Here is a 21,746-nt window from a genome sequence, read left to right as displayed (position 1 = left end):
GGTCCCTTCTCATTGCTCGATTCCGAGTAATGAAAAGGCTGACTCTTTAGCTAAGGTGGGTGCTATTGATGGCGATATTTATGAAAGACCAATTGCTTATGATGAATTTTATAGCATTTTGCGTCAGAGAACACTCAACAGTTGGCAATTATCATGGAACTCAGATGAACTGGGACGGTGGCTACATTCCATTTTTCCTAAGGTATCGACGAAAGCATGGTTCAAGGGGTTGGATGTAGGTCGGGACTTCATTCGCGTGATGTCCAGACTTATGTCCAATCACTACACGTTAAACACGCATCTCTATCGTATAGGGTTTGTAGACAGTAATCACTGCGTTTGTGGCGATGGCTACCATGACATCGAGCATGTTGTTTGGTCGTGTACCGAATACTGTGGTGTTAGGTCCGAGCTTATAGATTCCCTTCGGGCCCGAGGAAAACAACCGAACGTACCCGTTAGAGACATTCTGGGAAGCCGTGATCTCCAGTACATGACACAGCTATACGGGTTTATAAAAATTGCTGGATTTAAAATTTGATTTTTCTTATCTATTTGTTAGATTACAATTCCCGTTATAAACTGAATGAAAATGATACACCATGCTGGAGACACTAAATCGAAGACTCGGCATCTTCATGTTCACGCAGACACCTCAGACCAAAACTGCTCAACTGGAACATCACTGCTTAGCCATGTACAAATAAATAAATCCTGTTAGTGTTAGTGTATCCTGAGTGGCACGCCTGTTTGTCTGTGCCCCTAGTATTTACGTACGAATATCATGTTAGTGCCACTCGCCGAGGAAAACATAAATAAATGGCTGTTTTGTTTGCAATACTACGTTTTCAGCAGCTGGACAAGTATCCATCTGAACACATATTATATCTTTTAGATTCGGTTCTAAATAAACTTTTCATTCTTGACCAGGTATCGGCAGAAGCTGCTGAACATAATCGACCAGGAATGGCAAAAAGTGATAGAAAGTCGAAACAACGAGATGCGATGATTTCCAGTTTGGAGGAAACAAAAGCAACTTTACACGACTTGACACGTTTACTAGTGTGCGTGGGTGAAAAGTCACTTATCTCTATGCAATCCAAAGCACATTTTGTGGTTCCCAATTTGACACATTTACGTACGCTGGCGTTGATGTCGAAATATAAGACGCAGCGCGAACACGGCAGCAGTTGGTGCAAGTGTAACTAACGTAAATTACTGATATACGAACGATGATGTCATTGAAAATTTGTTAAAGTGTGTCAAAACTTTAAAATTTTAAACTTCCCATCTTCATTAAACTTATTCGGGTCTATTATGTACATAATATGGGCCAGTGGTAAGAGTTAACCCTCCATTTTTACAACCTTCATAAGGAAATCTGGATTTGAGCAGTAAAGGTACTTTGAATAATAACTTTGATTTTTTTTGCGAATTTTGAATCTTAACAGTGTTTGGCACCGGAGCTGTGACTATTTTCATAATTATAAATATAAACTCGAAAATAAAAGGCAGCTTTATTTGTTAACAATGAATTCAATTGACAAATATTACGTTTTATTATAGTTAAATTTTCATGCTTCCAATGAAGAACAGCGGAAAGAGATTTAATGTTTGTTGAAATTTCCGAAACAATTCTTGATTCATTGAATTTGATTTTTTTATTTTGTGTCATTACCCAAAAGTTTCACAACATTCTATTTCTATTAAGGCCCAACCTATCACAAATTTTTCTGGGAATCACCGTTTTCAATGTTTTCCTTCGCCTTTTCGCTTTGATCTGTGCCGTCTAATTTATGTTCATTTCCTTCAATATCACTGCTTTGTTTATTTTTGTTCAAAGTAATTGCTTCATTTTCTTCATATTGATCACTTTCTGGTTGGCTTTCGCCAAAGTCTATTGTGTCTTCAGGGATATCTTGGACAGCTTGAACGGTTGATGATTCAAAAAGATTATTTCTTTTGAGGGTTAGTACTTCTCGAATAATATCTAAAAACAAAAGTTTGTTTATTTGATATGTATAAGAATAGATTAATAAACTACCTTCTAACAGCTCCTTGGAATCAATCATTTGTCCGATTTCTTGTGCAACTTCCTTAGCTAGCCACGGAGCAATTTGTCGCTCGAAATCCTCACGATCTCTATCATCTTTGATGTTCTCAACTGCATCAATTACACTTGGCATAAGGTTATCGATTCTACCCTGTAAAAGCTTTGAAGCAGTGATGCGTTCTTGCATTTCTCTGTCAAGATTCTGTGCAATTTTGTCTTGCAGAATTCTTCGCTCCTTTTCTGCCTGCAACTTTCGATCTTCTAGCTCCAGACGTCGAAGCTCGGCAAGTTCCGCTTCTCTGATTGCCATTATCTGCTGCTGTTGTCGTTTCATCTCTGCAATTTCTTCCTCATGGAGCACTTCAATCAACGCTTGCTCAATGGTGCGTCCAACAAGAACATCAATGATAGGCTGTACTTCTGTATCGAAATCGAACAACTCGCCGTCGAGAATTTCGGTGGCCGCATCGCAGCCAAGTTTTTGCGGAATGTAAGGCGGTGAAGGGGGTCTGTTCAAGAACAAATCCGTCTGACAGCCAGCATCCATCTCAGGTGGCCGAACAAAAAGCTGAAACACATGTGGAAAATGTAATTACACAAAACGGACACAGTAGCGTGCTAGAACCTCTTCAAGAAACTTTTCGGTCTGTACATTCTCATGCTTGCGTCCACGCACCGCAGGCGGAGTGCCAATGATTCCCCGTTGGTTACGCGCAACGTGCTTCTTTCGTAAAATCTGCCTTCGACGAGCTTCAGATTCTTTCTGGATGTTATCTCCGTCACCCTGTTGAAAGAAGAGTAGTGTTTGATGTTTTTTCGAATTCATAAATAAATACTAAACAAACAGAAAATAAACATCCAAACTGTGACTTTTATTCCGATTGAAGGGATAAAATTAGAATCGTATGAGTAGCAGTAGAGGTTCCTGGGGTAAAACGCACCAGTTAACGTAAGCAGAGTATATTCTTGTTAAAGCTGAGAGATACTGATCAAAATATAAAATCCCTGATTTATTCGTTCAAACTCTGCTGCTCAAACATTATAGAAAATGCATAACACACATTTTTTCAAGTGAGTGTTTGAATTTATAAAAGTCGTCAATCGAGTCAAAATGAACCCTTGCTGGGGTAAAATGCATCGCAACAAAGAGGCAAGAAGCACCATGCAAATGAGGTAAAATGCGGGGTCCACGGGGTAGAATGTACCACAATATTGGGGCAGTACGGCTCATTTTGTCATCTAATAAATAATGGCAAAATGGTTTTCTTTCGAATTCCATACACTCGAGCGGCATGGTTTTAGGAAAATTTATTGCCTCTAGCATCGATCGTAGCTGTTCAACGGTCCATGACCGCCGATTGGACCTCCGGGCAATGCTGGAAACGAGATGAGATAAAGCAAAAAACTTGTATACATACAATCCTTTTGCCCCGAGCTACGGGAAGCGTTATGCCCCGAACGCAACAAAAAAATGTTTCAGGTTATATAACGGTAAATCTCATTGAAACTCACCGATATTCCATCAGGAATATGTTGCTCGACGTTTATTCGATGCAATAATACTTTTCGCTGCTGGAAAATAACAATTAAAGAGCTAAAAACCCCTAAATCAGATGAGAAAAAAATTAGACCGTATGCCACGAAAACTTTTTTTTGTATTTATTTACATTTTCTGACAAGTGCTGCCAAATCGACAGGGTGACTAGAGAAAACATAGATTCAAATAATCGAATTATTATTTTGTTGTTAAAATGATTCCCCATTGTAAATCGGAGGGGGTGCATCTATTACCCCAAGTATCTCTATGAGTGTGCGTTTTTTTCCACACTACATCGATATGAAGCAATTAGGGATTATTGGTATGGTAGATTTACCCCATATTTGACATGAGCAGATAACTCTTGTTTGGATGTTTGTTGTGTTTCGGGTGCAAAAAACGACAGAAATCTAATAGACAGAAGCTTAATAGTTCGTTCCTTCAGCTCATGAAACATGGGATGCAATAGAGTTGCTTTAAGCATAATTCGAGTTATTCTGTGCATTTCAGTTTGATTAAAAAAAGAGGGAATCAATAGAAGAGGAAATTAATAAAAGAGAGAAAAGAGCGTCATTTGGTTCTCTTCGTCAGCGGCATAGAGACAAAAAAGGCGGGTGAAACTGTACTCGTTTCTTCTAATTTTTTTTTGCTATTTACAAACTAACGACGGTATCAGTTCTCCCTTACTAACACGCAGAGAATCCTGAGTAAGAATCCCCAGGATACCTTTAACTCGGTGACGGAATCGTGAAAGGAATCGCAAATACGATTCGGAGGATTCCCACTCTTATTCAAGAATCCTAGAGCCATATACAGGGCATTCCTGAGGATTCTTTTTTTCGAAAATCCTTTTCAAGGACGCTCACGAATCCAATGTGAGGAATTCTAGAGAATCTATGCGAATCGTATGTGTTCGTCCGGGCTACGTGCATCAAGGTAGAAAAATACTAGTTATATTTTGGAGCCTTCGACCAAGAGATAAGAAAGTTCCTTTTTTTTATTAAAAAAAGGGGGGTTTGTTTGTAACTTGAGTATCTTATGTTAAACCATAAGTTGATAAAAAAATGATTAGTTTGTGTGTCAATCACAAATGGTGACTTCTCAACACTGCTAGAAATTTGTAATTTTATTCGTAGGATTGGTTTGCGTTCGCAGTTAGGATTCATTATTCGCAGAGATTTACCTCATAATCTTTGAATTAAAGAGAATCGAGTGCAAAGACCACACATTTTCTTGTTACGTAACGCTGAGCTTGCCTTTTTCCTCCCCTATGTAACAAATCGTAACGCCCAAGGATACCTCCCTTCCCCCATGAGCGTAAGGTAACTTATGGATGCCGGCTTATGAATTTCTATTAATGAGAGGATATAAACGTCTTGTTTATTTAATGCACTTGGCTTGTGATTTGACACTTTACTAAAACGCTTTCGACGTTTAAATTTGATGACTTTATTTATATCAATTGTTTTTACATTGCTGTTGCTATTACATAGCTTGCTAACATCATAGCAATTATGGAGGGTATTAATTTGGTTTTGTTTTGAGTATGTTTCCAAGATCAAATTACCTTCTCATATACTCCACCCACGGCAACGTAATTCAAAATGCAAAGCAAAGCCAAGTCCGTCCTTAACATGAAAACATTGAAGTCCAGCACCCATCACTGGAGTTTTGAAGTCAACTCGCTTAATTTTAGTGAAATGGCTATAAAGTTAATAGTGGCGTCAGTTAATTTCACATGAACTGTTTTATGTTTATAACTAGCGTTAAAAACAGCGTTAAAAATCAAACAACGCTGTTGCCGCGTGAAAATTTTCATGACGGCCATTCCGTTCAAACGTTAATGTGAAAAAGTGCTTTCTACAATTTTTGAAAAAATGAGCAAGATTTGTGAATCAGTATGCTAAAATATTTCATGTTTTATAGCTCACAACCTGATTCACTGAGAATATGTTAATTTTGAGTGTCCGGTCACCAATTGCGGATTGGTATTGAAAATATTTCGGTCGGGCAGGGCAGGTAGGATGGGACTCGGGGACATCTGCGGAAGTGCTCATTTGCAGCATGTTCCTTTTTTCAAGAAAATGTTACAGTTATCCGGCAGCTCCGGCGCATTCTTCATTCTTTATTCCACTGCGTCAGGGCAAATCTGCCGAGAAATAAAAAAACGACATCGCGATATACGACGCAAGTAAGAAAGAGATGCCAGATAACTGTTTACGAACTAAGCACGTGCGGTGCTGGTTTGAAGCTGACAAATTTTACAGTGCGCTTCGGGCAGCACGCCAGGTCAATACTGGGTCAAAACTAAGCGAATGAAGAAGGATTTTGACAGCAGTTAGGTTGCTTCCAGGTCAAAACGAGGTGAGCCGATGAAATAAAATTTGTAACTTGCACTCAAATATATGTTGAAAAAAATAACACTTTTTTATTATTATTATTTATTTCGCTTGCCTTTTGACGACACTCTCGCTGTCACTGGACTTGTTTGTTGCTAAATAAAGCATTTATGCTGTCGGAAAACCAATAAAATGAACAAAACGGTTTGAGCTTTTTTTTTCTTCCCCTTCCAATATTCAAGATTTTTGAAGGGGTGGAGGGGGTGTGACATAAAATGAAAATAAAATTTGTAACGGCCTTATTTAAAAAGAAAATGATAGTTATTTCTGCACGAGAACTGTGTAATTTTAAATTTATTTTTATTTTAAAACGAACGTATCGAACGTCAAGTACTTGTAAAAAAAAAACAATTTATTTCGAAATTCAAGAAATAATCCCTATATCAGATTTGTATTCTCTAAATTGAGCGTTCTCTGATGCAAAGAAGGAAAACTTTTTATTGAATCGTCTATAACAAATGTCTTCGTGTCGTGTAATCGTGTATAACATATTTTTTACGCACGATTTGAAAATTTTATCACAAAGAAAGTTTTTGATATCAATTAACATGAGCAACAACTACATAAATTCTTCGCTTCTCGATAAATTTTGACAAAGTCGATAAGTTTCGTTGTTGTATGTGTGCTTGCATAAGCATGTTGTAGTTTGTGTGCTTCAAACGATTATGGAAGTGTACCAAACAGCGCCAGACTAAATTTACTTCCAGATACCGCAATGATATTGAACAGAATAATTGACCATTGAAAGGTTTGTTTAAAATTTGTTGTGTTATTGAATCGACAAAAAAAAAACTTGATTAATATTTCATAATAGTTGACTTCGTTTATAAAAAATATTTAAACTTTTGTTTGTTCACACAAGACACAACAATGATTTGACACGGCACAATACGTTTAAACTTCAAACTAAGGATTCTATGCTATTCGAAACGAATCGTTATTGTCGTCAAAACATGAATGAGACTGCTAGGTGCATCAAAAAGAACTTTTAAAATACGCGACTTCCAGAGTATTTATGTTGATTACTAAGCAAAAGTAAATATAAAGATTCAATATTTTTCTATTAGTAATTGCATATTAACCTATTTCCCCATATGGCATCACCTGATATCTAAACTTTGATAACAGTTTAACAACTAAACTTTAAATCCAAATGGTAAATCTAATAGATTGCTTGTTAGAGCTGGTGTGCTTCAGGGGAGTATCTTGGGCCCAATCTTATATAACATTTTTACTTCTGATCCTCCTGATTTAACACCAGGTTGTGAGAAATCTCTGTTTTGTGACGATACAAGCATTTCCGCAAAAGGATAAAACCTTCGTGTTATATGCAGTCGGCTTCAAAAAAGTTTAGATATATTTTCTTTGTACTTACAAGAATGGAAGATTTTCCCTAATGGTTTTAAAACTCAGTTAATTATTTTTCCTCATAAGCCAAGAGTTTCATTTCTCAAACCCACCCATAACCACGTTATTAAGATGAACAGTGTGGTCTTAAATTGGTCTGACCAAGTTAAAAACTAAGGACTTTATAGTCAGTAAGATAGTTTTAAGTTTATTTTAAGTTTCGTTTTATTCCTTTTTTTCTCCTTGACAAGTAGGTTTAATGATTTTCCTAAAATTACATTAACTTAACTGCGAAAGCTAATAATTGTCAAGAAGAAAAAAAAGGAATAAAACGAAACTTAAAATAAACTTAAAACTATCTTACTGACTATAAAGTGAGCTAATCGTTGCAATTGAGGATTGCAACGATTTTTGTTGGAATTCGTTGATAATTTGGCTTGACATATTTTCTAATGTTTCTACATTAGTGAGCCTATGTAGCTCGTTCGTGCTAAACCAGGGAGGACGCTTCAAAATCATTTACCAAAGTTTATTCTGAATCCTTTGAAGTATCTTCTTCCTGGTTGCACAACAACTTGTCCAGATGGGAACTGCATATAACATTGCTGGCCTAAAAATTTGTTTGTAAATTAACAGTTTATTCTCGAGACAAAGTCTAGAATTCCTGTTGATAAGAGGATATAAACATTTGATATACTAGTTGCGCTTTGACTGGATATTTTCAATGTGCTCCTTGAAAGTAAGATTCTTATCATAAATTAGCCCTAAGTTTTTAACTTGGTCAGACCAATTTAAGACCACACCGTTCATCTTAATAACGTGGTTATGGGTGGGTTTGGGAAATGAAACTCTTGGCTTATGAGGAAAAATAATTAACTGAGTTTTAGAACCATTAGGGAAAATCTTCCATTCTTGTAAGTATAAAGAAAATATATCTAAACTTTTTTGAAGCCGACTGCATATAACACGAAGGTTTTATCCTTTTGCGGAAATGCTTGTATCGTCACAAAACAGAGATTTCTCACAACCTGGTGTTAAATCAGGAGGATCAGAAGTAAAAATGTTTTATAAGATTGGGCCCAAGATAGTCCCCTGAAGCACACCAGCTCTAACAAGCAATCTATTAGATTTACCATTTGGATTTAAAGTTTAGTTGTTAAACTGTTATCAAAGTTTAGATATCAGGTGATGCCATATGGGGGAATAGGTTAATATGCAATTACTAATAGAAATATATTGAATCTTTATATTTACTTTTTCTTAGTAATCAACATAAATACTCTGGAAGTCGCGTATTTTAAATGTTCTTTTTGATGCACCCAGCAGTCTCATTCATGTTTTGACGACAATAACGATTCGTTTCGAATATCATAGAATCCTTAGTTTGAAGTTTAAACGTATTGTGCCGTGTCAAATCATTGTTGTGTCTTGTGTGAACAAACAAAAGTTTAAATATTTTTTATAAACGAAGTCAACTATTATGAAATATTAATCAAGTTTTTTTTTTGTCGATTCAATAACACAACAAATTTTAAACAAACCTTTCAATGGTCAATTATTCTGTTCAATATCATTGCGGAATCTGGAAGTAAATTTAGTCTGGCGCTGTTTGGTACACTTCCATAATCGTTTGAAGCACACAAACTACAACATGCTTATGCAAGCACACATACAACAACGAAACTTATCGACTTTGTCAAAATTTATCGAGAAGCGAAGAATTTATGTAGTTGTTGCTCATGTTAATTGATATCAAAAACTTTCTTTGTGATGAAATTTTCAAATCGTGCGTAAAAAATATGTTATACACGATTACACGACACGAAGACATTTGTTATAGACGATTCAATGTAAATTTTCCTTCTTTGCATCAGAGAACGCTCAATTTAGAGAATAAAAATCTGATATAGGGATTATTTCTTAAATTTCGAAATAAATTGTTTTTTTTTACAAGTACTTGACGTTCGATACGTTCGTTTTAAAATAAAAATAAATTTAAATAACTATCATTTTCTTTTTAAATAAGGCCGTTACAAATTTTATTTTCATTTTATGACACCCCCTCCCTCCCCCCCTTCAAAAATCTTGAATATTGGAAGGGGAAGAAAAAAAAAGCTCAAACCGTTTTGTTCATTTTATTGGTTTTCCGACAGCATAAATGCTTTATTTAGCAACAAACAAGTCCAGTGACAGCGAGAGTGTCGTCAAAAGGCAAGCGAAATAAATAATAATAATAATAAAGTGTTATTTTTCAACATATATTTGGGTGCAAGTTACAAACGTCATAACTTGCACACAAACTTTGATCAAAGATATTTATTTCTTTCTTTATTCCATCGGCTCATCTCGTTTTGACCTGAAAGCAACCTAACTGCTGTCAAAATCCCAAGTATGATGACAGTTCTACAAGGTATGCTACATTTTTGTCTATCCACGCACACAAACAAGTCTCGTTATGAAAAATTTCGCGTTTTGTATGGAACTCGGAACTTTTTTGGAAATTTCTCGTTTTATGTTGTTTTATATTTGATTTTTTTGGTTGGACAGTGAATCTTCAGTTGAAACACACTAGAAATTGATATTAATTTAGATTTAGTGTGAAAAATTGCGACAATATGTCGAAATAAAATATATAAAAATGCTATATTTCTAATAGTTGGAGCATAATCTTAGTCATTGTCATAGCTCATGAATTTTGTTACTGTATGAAACATAAGCGACTCTATTTAGAAGCGCTATTAGAGTACAAGAAAGTAACGAAAAGTGCAAGGAGCTAATAACATTCAATAATATAATATATATATATATATATATATATATATATATATATATATATATATATATATATATATATATATATATATATATATATATATTTATATATATATATATATATATATATATATATATATATATATATATATATATATATATATATATATATATATATATATATATATATATATATATATATATATATATATATATATATATATATATATATATATATATATATATATATATATATATATATATATATATATATATATATATATATATATATATATAGCGCTGAAATGTACTAAATATATATAATAGTTTTGAAATGTCACCATTTGTGGCAAAACACACAATATTGATTCTGAATAGATATTTAAGTACATAAATAAATCATTACAACCCCCCCCCCCCCCTCCTCTATTAACAAAAAAAAATTTACTTAAATTTTTTAACGATGCAACTTTTCAAAACGGTTGGAGAATAGAACGATCTTTAATATGCAACAGAGTTTGTGCCAATTGTGCAGGTAGTTGCTGAGTAATAAGCGTTTGAAGTTAATTTTTCGAGGTAAAAATTGATTTCTCTTCGCGGGGATAGGGTTACGGGGTCGTAACAAAAAGTCACAATAAAGAAACTCATTGGCGAAAAAAAACTTCATCTTGAATGAAGCGAAATTTTGAACTTTGAACTGATGAATCCGTAAAAGAAATTGATCGATATAGTCTGGGAAAAAATCAATTTCATTGTTTATTTTATTTCCATGCTTTTAGAGAAAAAAACTGTTGTGTTATGCTTAGTGAGAGGTATATATTTTTAAAAAGCAAAATAAAATTATTTTTAAAGCTAACATGGTAATGATCAAATGTGAAGCCATTAAAATAACGTAGCTTATTCTTGTATCAGGTGGTTTTTTATCATTGAAATCAAAAAGCTCTGTTGCCAATTTGACGCCGAAAGAGTAAATATGTTAGAGGTAGTATCTTATCTACATGCATTCGTTTCATAGATATTTGTGGCAGGTGGCAAATTATAAGTTCATTGAAAGTTTGCTTCGTTTATGGTATATCAAATACCCCAAACTCACCTTTCCTGATAGAAGACCAGCATACGCGAAATAAGGGTTCCACTGAGAATGGAAATTTACTTTATTTATTCTGTTACACTAAGCAAATTTAATCCGTCAACAGAATATTAATGTGTATGTTCAACAAATAATAAAAAAAAACACAGAGTAAAATTCAATCGGTTTCGTACAGATACATTTCTCCATGCTTAAAGTTTTGATAAGAGATTTTTCTCTGTGTTATAAATTATCAAACACTAAGATGGCTGGCTGCTAAGTCTAGGTTTAGTGCTACGGAACTTACCGCTTGTGCGATGCCATTGATGTAATTGCTTCCTCGGACGACTCGCCGATCGTGCATGACATTTTGGTAACTGGTATGGTGGTCTCTGTTATGGAGGGTGGTGAAAAAAGTGAAAATCATTAGAGTGATTGCATGTGTTACGTATTTGCATATCTTTTCAGCGAAGTATAAAATGAACATAATGAAATGGATTGAGGTGTTTTTTATAAGAAAAAAACTCCCAACTTTATCGTTTTGCTAACCATTACCATTGGCCGAAAAAGTTCTTACACAACTTGACATGTTGTGTAATGTATGTTGAAAAAATGAAAAGTAATTTCGTGCAAATTGACTGTCCCTCTAAATTGTACAATTCGTTTTCATATGAACATTGCTATTATTATTTAATCAACATTATTATTTAATCAATATTAATTTATATTCTAGAGAATAAACGCTAAAGTACACAAAACTGGTATCGCAAAAGCGATTTTTATGCAAAGATTTCAAACATGTTGACATCAATGCTAGTGATGCTAGCGATAAACATTTGATCTTCTTCAGCGTTTAAGGTGAATCGGGACGGTAGCTTTATTTTGTACAATTTTCAGGTTAGGTTTCATGTCACTTGACGATTTTGAGCGTAAAAATCTCAGCTTCCATTTAATAAATAGGGCCCGAATTGCTACTCTATGCAAGCGTCGGTAGTGCAAACAATCGGTCAAAGTTTTACACTTGTAATCTTAATGATTTTCGAGAACATTACCTTGTAAAATTTGGACGAAATTCGAGCACGGAGTTTCGCCTTAAGTGAATTTCGTCTCTCGGTCGATTGTGACAGTTATCATACGATACCATTCCATGAATGAACCTACTAGGTTTCACACGTCAGAGGTGCCAGATCTTTTCTCAAGGCGTAATGTTGACTAACTTTTTCATTCGATTCGTATACCTGATTCTGACGGTGAAAGTCCTGGGGAATAATGAAGTGCATCACAAAAGCGTGAAGGTTTTAAATGTTAGACTTAGGTTTATAATTGATCATTATTCTGTTCCCCTCTCAGAAATTGAATGTACAATAGCTTACAAACCGATGATTCACTTTTCGTTGATAGAAGAGAAGTGTGAATACGAGAGAGAATCGCGAGACGAGAATTATCGGAAGCGGTAGACGATCCCGGTTACTTGAACAATTTATTACTAGGCTTGCTAGATCTACGGATTTCTTCGTAGATCCATGGATTTGTATTATTTCGACGGATGTTGATATACGTATAAACCAGTAGAATCTAAGGAATTACACGATATAGTTCTAGCATCTCTATTTAACACTCATTCTCTCTGAGCGCAAGTGTTAACAATAAAATAGATTTTTCATCGTTGTACAGACTGTTGCTTGCTGTTGACGTTGAGAATCGATAATGAATTGGGTTAGAATTTCCAATATTGCAACCAAGCCGATTAAAATTTTTCGTGACAACTAGTTTGTGTGTTATACCTTGTACCTACATAGCATGGCCTATTATGATAGAACAGAAATTAGCTATGTTTTAGTAAAATTTACTGTTGAAAATTAGTCTTTTAAGATGAGTGAGCCGAAAAATGTGCTGGGTGGAATCACCTGTAAGGTTTGTTTTATTTATATGTTATTATGGAGTTTATGTTATTATGGAGTTGAAAATACAAGAAAAACCATTTGTCTGCTGTTCTGATGAATTCTCTATTTTTTCGTCGATTACTTCCAATCAATTTCTGCACAGTGACAACATCAACCGTATCGGCAATTTTTTCCACCATTTCGCCATATTAGATAATGTTTTGATTGATTTGCCACACTTATTTAATTTACGCTTGACTATTGTCCAAAATCTTTGGATGGAACGAAACTGTGGGCAGTATGGTGGATTAAACCTATTTTCGATAACATCAATATTATTCTGCTTGTACAATTTAAATACATTCCGGGAATAGTGGCAGCTAGCTAGATCGGGTCAGAACTTCATGGGGCCTTCGTGTGACTGGATGAACGGCAAAACTATCTTCTGAAGACACTTCTCCTTGTAAACTTGTCCATTCATGGTGGCTCTAGTGATGGAAACTTTTCTCTTCTTTCCACAGCTACAGATAGCTTGCCAAATCATCAACTTGTAGGATTTATCCACGAAAACAAATTTGAACCTACCTGAAGCATTCCCCTTACGGTTAGAATGGTAAAATGTCCGACCCAGGATTTGTTCAAAGTCCATTTTGACGTCTGTTTTATCGTCCATCAAAATACAGCCATCGTACTCTGTCAGGACTTGCTCGTATAGCTTTCTTGCATGGGTTTTGGTATGATACGACCATACTCCTTCACGCATACAGAGTCGACGAACCGTACTATGTGCTGCATTGATCCTTTTCGCCAAATGACGGAGGAAGACTCCAGGATTATTCCGGACTGCCGTGATAACCTTCGCTCGTAGTTTTTGGTCCAACGTTCCAATTCTACCATCAAAGTGTCCCGGTAACGTTTGAGCACAGTATTCAAGGTCGAGATTTCGGTAATTTGAGAGCCTTGGTGTCCATTCCTCCTAACCATGCTGGGTTTTCAACGTAGGCAAGCACAATTTTTTCTCGTCTCTCGCGTTTCAACTTAAATAACTATTCAAAGCGTGTACCAATCCTGACGAAATTTTCACCACTAAGTAAAAAAACCTTTCAGATCAAAACGCTGTCATTAGTTTCTCGGTACGACAACTAGAGGCTGCAGTACATAAAAGGAATATATGAGCTGTTGCGGAACAGAGTGGTCTAAAGACCATTTTTTTCGAAAATGAGTTTTTTGCATAAAACGCATCTACTCAAGAAGCTGGAGTTGGGAAATTGAGAAAATATCGAAAAATCGAACTTTGAAGCTGATTTATACCGTGTTGAAGTTTCGTCCGAAACACAGTGTCCGTTTTGTTCCGGAACAGCGTGGTCTATGTACATAAATCGGTGTAATACTATCACACGTAATGTAACACGAAAAATGTAGCATGTGAAATAATGTGTAATATGTAACATGTTGTGTTACTTGTAATGTTACACGTGACATCTTACATGTGGCATGCTATATGTATCAAATAACATAGGACACTGGCCATTTTATACGAGTTAACCGTTATTTTCTTTGTCATTTACCAGGTTTGTGCACATAGACCACTCTGTTCCGAAACGATTCGAGGATTCCAGTGAATATATATATTAGGGTGGGGAAAAGTGATCGATTTTCCAGAACCAAGTTTTTTTGGTTCCTTCTGGGGCCCCAAACAACCCTGAACTTATCGGAAGTAGATTGGTTTTGTCTCCGCTTGGCGCATTGCATTTCAAATTTGTAAGAAAATTTATATTAGAAAACCTACTTTTTTGCATTTACCTTTCTATAGAGCTCAATAATGATTTAATAATGCACTATATTATGTTAAAGTATAGTATTTTAGATGCCTAACAACTTTGCAGAAGGCACTGAAGAGCTAAGAGATCCCCAAGAAGGGCTATAGCTGTTCAAAGTTGGGTATGTTGATTTCAATGCAGAAAATCTTGTTTTCTGCCAACATTACCAATGTACCGGCGCCAGTAGCATTCCCATCAGAAATACCCTGTCGTAACGAGTTTATACACTCAACTAGATCAAACAAACAAATTCAGGTCAATATTCTAGGCGTAGGTAGAATCTACAACGTGTTTTAGAGGTTACTTCTGATGGAAATCTGACTAACGCCGGTACACTGGCAGTGTTGGCAGAAAAAACGATTTGCAACATAAATTTCGACATACTCATCTTCGAACAGCTCTAGTATTTTTTTTGGGACACCCTAGCTCTTTGATGTTTCCGGCCAACTTGTTAGGTATCTAAAAACCTATCATTTGAAGTCATGAAACCTATGGTTTGAGCCACTTTGAGCCACTTTAGAATGGAAAATGCAAAAACGTTGGTTTTTCCATACAAATCTCCATATAAATTTGAAATGCAATGCGCCAAGCGGAGATAAAACCAATCGAGTTCCGATAAATTTAGGATTGGCCCCAAATAGAACCAAAAAAACTTGGTTCTGGCTTCCTGCTATCAAGTTTGGTTTTTTCCATATAACGATTCCCCACCCTAATATATATGAAGTCAGAGTGGTCTATGTACATTGGTGAGACAAAATCACTTATTTCGCAAAGAAACTGTTAATTTTATGTATTCTAATGTTAAACCACTTCATAACCTTGATATTAGAACATTTTGTTTGAAAGAATCCGTTGAACAGAATTTTATTCAGAGATTTTTTCGAAAATTGCTTCTCCTGAAAAATTTGCTCGATGGCACATAGACCACTCTGTTCCGCAACGGCTCATATATGTGTGTATATAGTATATTTTCGTTCGAGATGATGCAAGCAAGCTGGGAGTGTCGTCTACAACTGTAAATCGAGCTGGAAAACAAGCTGGACTGTCGATTTAAAAAAAGGTGGTGACTTTAAATCCTTACGATAAGCAAAACGAAACAGCCAGACAACTATCGCGAAAGCTGTACGTTAAGATGCTGACGAAGTTTGATTGTGTGGCACAGGATGATGAAACGTCTGTTGCTTTTCCTTAAGCAACACAGTTGTTCCGCTCTGTTTTGCCCGGATTTGGCATTTTGCCATTACGGAAAAAGGGCCATGTAGTGGTATGCCGCGAACACCATCCAGGTGGGCTATCGTCAAGCGAAACTTTAAGTAGACACGAAAGACAGTTGTCAACGAGATGGCTAATTGGCGTTTTTCGGCGAACAAAGTGACCAAGAAGGCTATGCAAAACTTGATGGTAGAAGTCAAAAGTCCGGCAATTCGCATTTGCTAAAAATAAAGCTTTAGTCAATATATTCTGTATTCTGTACTGTTTGTCAAGTTCAACAAAGAAACATAATTTGATTTTTTAATAAAAAATGACCGGTTTACACATATTTTTGTTTGACCAATTTTTGATGACAATGGAAAACTTTCTTCATTATATCATCATGCTAAATTACTATATCTGAGAGTTTTGATATTTGTCGAATACCGTGACGAACATGTTTCTGATTAATCTTGATAACTTCTGGACCACAAATCCCATTGAAATAAAAGTCATTAGATAGAGGTTCAACATAAAAAACGGATATTATATTATATTAGATTTCTAAGATATTCGAACTTTTGTTATTTTTATGTAAAACTTTCAAATTAAAAACCTTAAATTTTATAGAGACCTTTGATTTAATAGCAAGCTGGTCAAAATCGATTAGGTCATCTTTGAGGAAAAGAGGAGGAACAGTGAGTATTACTCTCATACATATATGCGCTCATACAGATAATAAACAAGACCCAAATAGTGTTCCGAGGGAACCCCTAGACTAGAGAAACTTAGTCGAATGTTGGTCTGAATTCTGAGAAAGCTGGGTGAAAAATAAATGTATAAAAATGTTTTGCCAGATCCTCTGACTAATGGAACATGTGTTAGACGGTAGGATAGAGGCTAATACAAATACAGCAAATGCGCTCTCCATAAATTCACGAAAATTGCAGCTATTTCGAAACTAGTATTTTTAAGATTGTACCATGTTGATTTTGTGACAGTAATCTTCATTTGTACCGGTATCGGAAAACTTTTGCATAATGACTATATACTTTTTTATTATTTCACATTAGTTTGTGCTGATAACAATCGCAAAAATAATTAATCCACACGTAACACAGTTAAATATTTACCTTGCAATTCTATTAGTGCAGTTGTGCTTTGGGATTCCATTGCTCACGAAAGTCGTTCCTTTCGCTACGTCACACTCAGGATCGGGTTTGTTGTGGCTACCATGCTTGTAAGAATTCTGATGGTTGTGGTTCGGATGATTGATATCGTTATTATTGTTACTGCTGAGACTGTTGGCGGTCAAAATCCTTGGACGGCTTTCGTAGGCATATAGCCTACGCAAAGTGGACGCGGACGGTGCAAGAATGGGAAGGTCCTTGTTCGGCTGCAGGAAAATGCCCTTCGGCACGGTCGTAATGAAGAGCGGTTTTTTCTTGATGTTAACGTCCTGGGAGCTTCCCTGTGGCAGGGTGCATGGAGGGTAGAATTCCAGAGAAAGTGAGTTAAGTTTGCCGCATGTGATGTTGAAAAGTTTGCGGAATCTATTGAACCAGTTTTTCGAATGGGGCCAGCTGAGTTGTACATATCCTTGAGGCGAACATGTCTTTGTACAGTCAAGGAAGTGTGAACGAAAATACTTACAGCGACTGCAATTAACTACACGAACAGTTTTACTACTTAGGATAGAAACGCCTATTTGCAAAACGGGGAAAAGTTCGGTATGGTGTGAGGCACTGAATGAGTGAGTAGTAACATATAACTGTCTTTTCCCACGTACGCTCAAGTATCAAAACGCTTCTTCTTTATTTATGCATAACTTAACTTTTATCATTTGTTATAACAATCTATTTTGAATTTATGTATTTATTGAACTATTCCATTAAAACAAAATCACTTTTTTTGAAGGGCATTGTATGTCATATCTTGCATCTGCATCGACTGTACTGCCGGCACCCGGATAACTGTCCCATAATGAAAAACAACATGTTGAAAAAATGGCGATTTAACATTATCCGTGAATTTTCTGATTTCCAGCTATTTTATGCAATTACCAATAACCAGAACAGTTTCATGGCACGACAAGTTCAACGATGAAAACAAAAAACCATGGGTGGAATTGGTTTTATGTTACATAACTTGAAAAAAAAAAATTATTTTGTCCCATGACATATAAATTCAACCAGCAACCGGCAGTATCACTGGAAACGTAGATTGTGCTACTGAAAAACAACATTAGTCTAGGTAATTGAATGATATACTTCTATATGCCTAAAATTATCCGATATACACTAACCTGGAGCAAAATTATATGTTCGAAGTTTGTACCACTATGCAGTGGGATTGTAATGCGGGTACTTCCAATATGGGACAAACATAACTTGGTATTTTTTCCATGTTTTTCCATACAAAAGTATCAATTTTAGATTTTTTTGGAAAATGTGATAACAACTAAGTCGGTTCTCGATGATAACTCAAAAGTGACAAAAACCAGTATGGGACAGTTGTGCGGGTACCGGCAGTGTACATATGTTTACTGCATGTACATTTAATAACAATCCAATGAAGAGGGTGCCACAAATGGAAACAAACTGAAATATCATTGGCTGCTTTTCATGTGCTATACAAACTCACTCAACAGTTCACTTACGTTATATGACTCGTACGTTGTCTAGCAATTTTAGATCCCATGGGTTAGGTTCTTAATTTTTGTTCAAACATTAGAAAAAAAAGTATTTCATTTTATTTAGGGAAAAAATGCTGTTCAAGTGATTTCACCCATGTTATACCTTTTAGATATTTATAAAAACCTAGAGTGTTTTTAAAATTTATGTTTGCAGTTGAAAAGGGAGCAATATTGATAACTCTACAAAAAAGGCTGCGTGTTTGAAATTTTATAAAATCCTTCAGAATTGAGTGTCAGCGTGAATAATAATGTCAATTCGGTCCAGAGATAGAAAAAAACAGTGAAAAGAAAGCTTTGCAACTCTTACGTCATTTAGCTCGAGGACAAATTCAAAACAATTATAAAACACCGGTACCGTAAGCCGAGGTGAGATTGTGCCATACAAACCTGTTTGTTTGTTTGTCAGCCATCTCATAGTGATCACAAGATCAAACTTTCTTGAATAAGTTTCCTCGGATATTTAACTAAGAAAGACTAATCTTCTGACCTGGACGTCATGGGTTGGTTGGCACAATCTCACCCCAGCTGACGGTACTTAACAAAACTTGCAAATATACCGACATAAAGGTCAATCTATTTTATAGCTAGTTGCCTGTTTCGACCCGATTGATTCCTATTTGCCTTCCTTTCAAATAGGTGAATTGAATCGGATCAGGTCCATTCAAATATTGTTAGAAGATAAATTTTTAATTCAGCCCTGCATCTAATGTATTTCTGTCTGCTACCGAATGACCTAATAAAAGTCATATCAAGAAAAAAAGGACAACAAGGCACTGTCCTTGTAATAAATTTACTTGAAAGCATTCTGTTAGGTCAACAATCTACATTTCAATGTACATATATGGTGCAGAAAAATTAGGTCACACCACAATGCGGTTAATGATTTGGAACTTTACTCTTCGAATCGAAGTTCATTAAGTGAACATATGATATCGTCTCTTTCACTTTCTACTGGTGACATTGTGGGTTGTTAGTACAGTGTGGACAAATGCAAAGCATTCTATAATAGCCGGATGGCACGAATAGATAGGACTGTGCATGACGCATGTAATGAAATTACAGCTCACTCGTCCCTGACTGGCAGTAGCCCTGTTATTTATCACACGTGGGTGCGATGGATAGAATGGTATTTTTCTGATAGAATCATATTTTCAATAGATTTTGTAATACGAGACTAACTGCAAAACTTGAGTAGTCAAACGATTTTTTTTTCATTCAAGTTAACTGCAGTTTTACCACTCTGAGGTTTTGTTCTCTACAATATTTAAAGTATCATCCGTTTCCATCTGGCTCGTAAAACAATGGAAGCGCGTAGTATTTCGTTCACAGATGGTGTACGTAGCATCTGGCCCAATAACAAAAGAGGTTTAAATGGTTATGAATGAACCTACATTTTGGGATGATCGTTTGGATGAATCGTTCTGCAGTCTCCTTAGCTTAGCATCTAACTCTTTGGTGAATTCATTGTGTTTTCCACGGTCCGTTTTTTTGCTTGTAGAAATAACCGTGTTATGAGACTCGACGGTGTTAACGTTATTGTTGCTATCACTTTTACTGTTGATGGATTTTCGAATAAACTGTGTTTCCAGCTCGCGTATTAATTTATAATCCGGATGTAAATTTATGAGGTGCTGTCCTTCTATTACTTCCCTATTGTGACGAAGTGGTCGAACGATGGCATTGGGTTTACCAATTTGTTTGAAGTTATCAACCGGCACAATTGCAAACTCTGGACTCTCTTCCAATAGATCTTCCTGATGGCGTGTCGATAATGTTGGCATTTTCTCCGTACACTATCTTGTTTATTTGGACTGCAGTTGAAACTTCAAATGTTGTTGTCCACTAGATCGATAACACTGGTACTTGCAGATTCACGGTCATTTCGTTTTAAATGTCTGAATTTTTTATTTCACATCGTACTCTCAACATCGTGGTGCTAAGGCACTTCTGTTAATTTCCTACTCTTGAGTACGGCTTGGAGCGTTGGAAAATTGCTGCTCTATCGCAGGAAAAGCTTTTTCTCATGAATATTAACCGCGCTGAGATCGATCGAAAAAAAACGTAATACGCATCACACCATAGGCTCAGAATAGAAGACCATCGGTAGGCGGTTAGAACAAACGTGTTAGTTCGAGAAAAAGGTGTAAAAGCCAAAATGGCGTTGAACGCGTTTTTTCTTTTTACAACAGAAAAAAATCACGGGCACGTTTCACCCATTCCTTGAGGTTATGACCCAGATTAAGGTGAAGTCCGCTACTCAGTAATGTACACGAAAGAAAACACTGCCACAGCGGATTGTGTTACTGGATGATAGACAATGTTAACTGAAAAAGCTTAGCTTCTGAATTTTTTAAAATCCAACGCTCCTATAATTAACACGATTCTGAAGTTCGAGAATACTGGTACTGAAATCACTTTTGCGGAATTTAACCGGGCAGTTCAACAAGACGAAAACGGACTGAACTCGTCGACAGCCGACGTCCGAATGGCTATCGCGTAACCTTCCGCTATATGGTCAGTCCTTTTGAAAGAGAAAAACCGATTTTCCAAACAGCACCGCTGCCACACGAAACTCCCAACGCCGAGTGTGAGCTTCCTTTGCAGCACTGGTCATCGCTAGGCATGTTAATACATACTGGAAAAGCACACCTGCTGTATACATTCTATAAGAAAATAATTTAGCCGGTATGAAGCTATTTCAAGTTGGGTGAAATGATGGTGACACACAGAGAAAACCGCTGCTATCGTTGTATTACTGTTGTACTGTAATTATGTGTGTTTATATTAGCATGACTGTTGGATTTATGGTGCCACACACTTAGTTTTTCGTCCGGGCTCTTGATGGTTGACGTGCGAAGTACATAGGCTGTTTCCTGAATATTGTTTCAGATGTTCACTTTGCTTTGATGTTTTGGTATTATGATGTCGTAAGTGTACTTAGACAGATTTTGTCTTGCGTCAAACAACTCTACTTACTGTT

At 36.0% G+C, this 21,746-nt stretch overlaps 1 protein-coding gene across 2 annotated transcripts; it reads right to left on the bottom strand.

The window, feature by feature from the left end:
- Positions 1-1,628: 1,628 nt before the first annotated feature.
- On the bottom strand, positions 1,629-21,385 carry LOC129724728 (radial spoke head protein 3 homolog A). 2 transcript variants are annotated; one of them, XM_055679861.1, is made up of 7 exons: positions 20,158-21,385; positions 17,205-17,542; positions 11,485-11,569; positions 11,202-11,243; positions 2,679-2,837; positions 2,045-2,621; positions 1,629-1,990 (listed from the first exon to the last, which is right to left on the bottom strand). In XM_055679861.1, the coding sequence occupies exons 1-7, from the start codon at positions 20,545-20,547 to the stop codon at positions 1,722-1,724; spliced, it is 1,860 nt and encodes a 619-aa protein (XP_055535836.1). In that variant the 5' UTR covers positions 20,548-21,385; the 3' UTR covers positions 1,629-1,721. The 2 variants fall into 2 exon arrangements, with proteins under 2 accessions (XP_055535836.1, XP_055535837.1); XM_055679862.1 differs by lacking the exon at positions 11,202-11,243.
- Between the last annotated feature and the right edge of the window lie 361 nt (positions 21,386-21,746).

The sequence above is a fragment of the Wyeomyia smithii genome, chromosome 2, assembly GCF_029784165.1.
Source record: "Wyeomyia smithii strain HCP4-BCI-WySm-NY-G18 chromosome 2, ASM2978416v1, whole genome shotgun sequence".
Classification (NCBI taxonomy): domain Eukaryota; kingdom Metazoa; phylum Arthropoda; class Insecta; order Diptera; family Culicidae; genus Wyeomyia; species Wyeomyia smithii.
The sequence above is the reverse complement of the archived record's forward strand: the minus strand, read 5'-3'. Positions and strand labels throughout refer to the sequence as shown.

What these genes read in the sequence shown, in the direction of transcription:
- LOC129724728 (XM_055679861.1), bottom strand. Translation starts at nt 20,547, where the DNA reads ATGCCAACATTATCGACACGCCATCAGGAAGATCTATTGGAAGAGAGT. An exon ending in TGCACTAATAGAATTGCAAG is followed by an intron (nt 11,570 to 17,204) that starts GTAAATATTTAA and finishes CCTCCATAACAG; the next exon opens with AGACCACCATACCAGTTACC. An exon ending in CCGAAAAGTTTCTTGAAGAG is followed by an intron (nt 2,622 to 2,678) that starts GTTCTAGCACGC and finishes CATGTGTTTCAG; the next exon opens with CTTTTTGTTCGGCCACCTGA.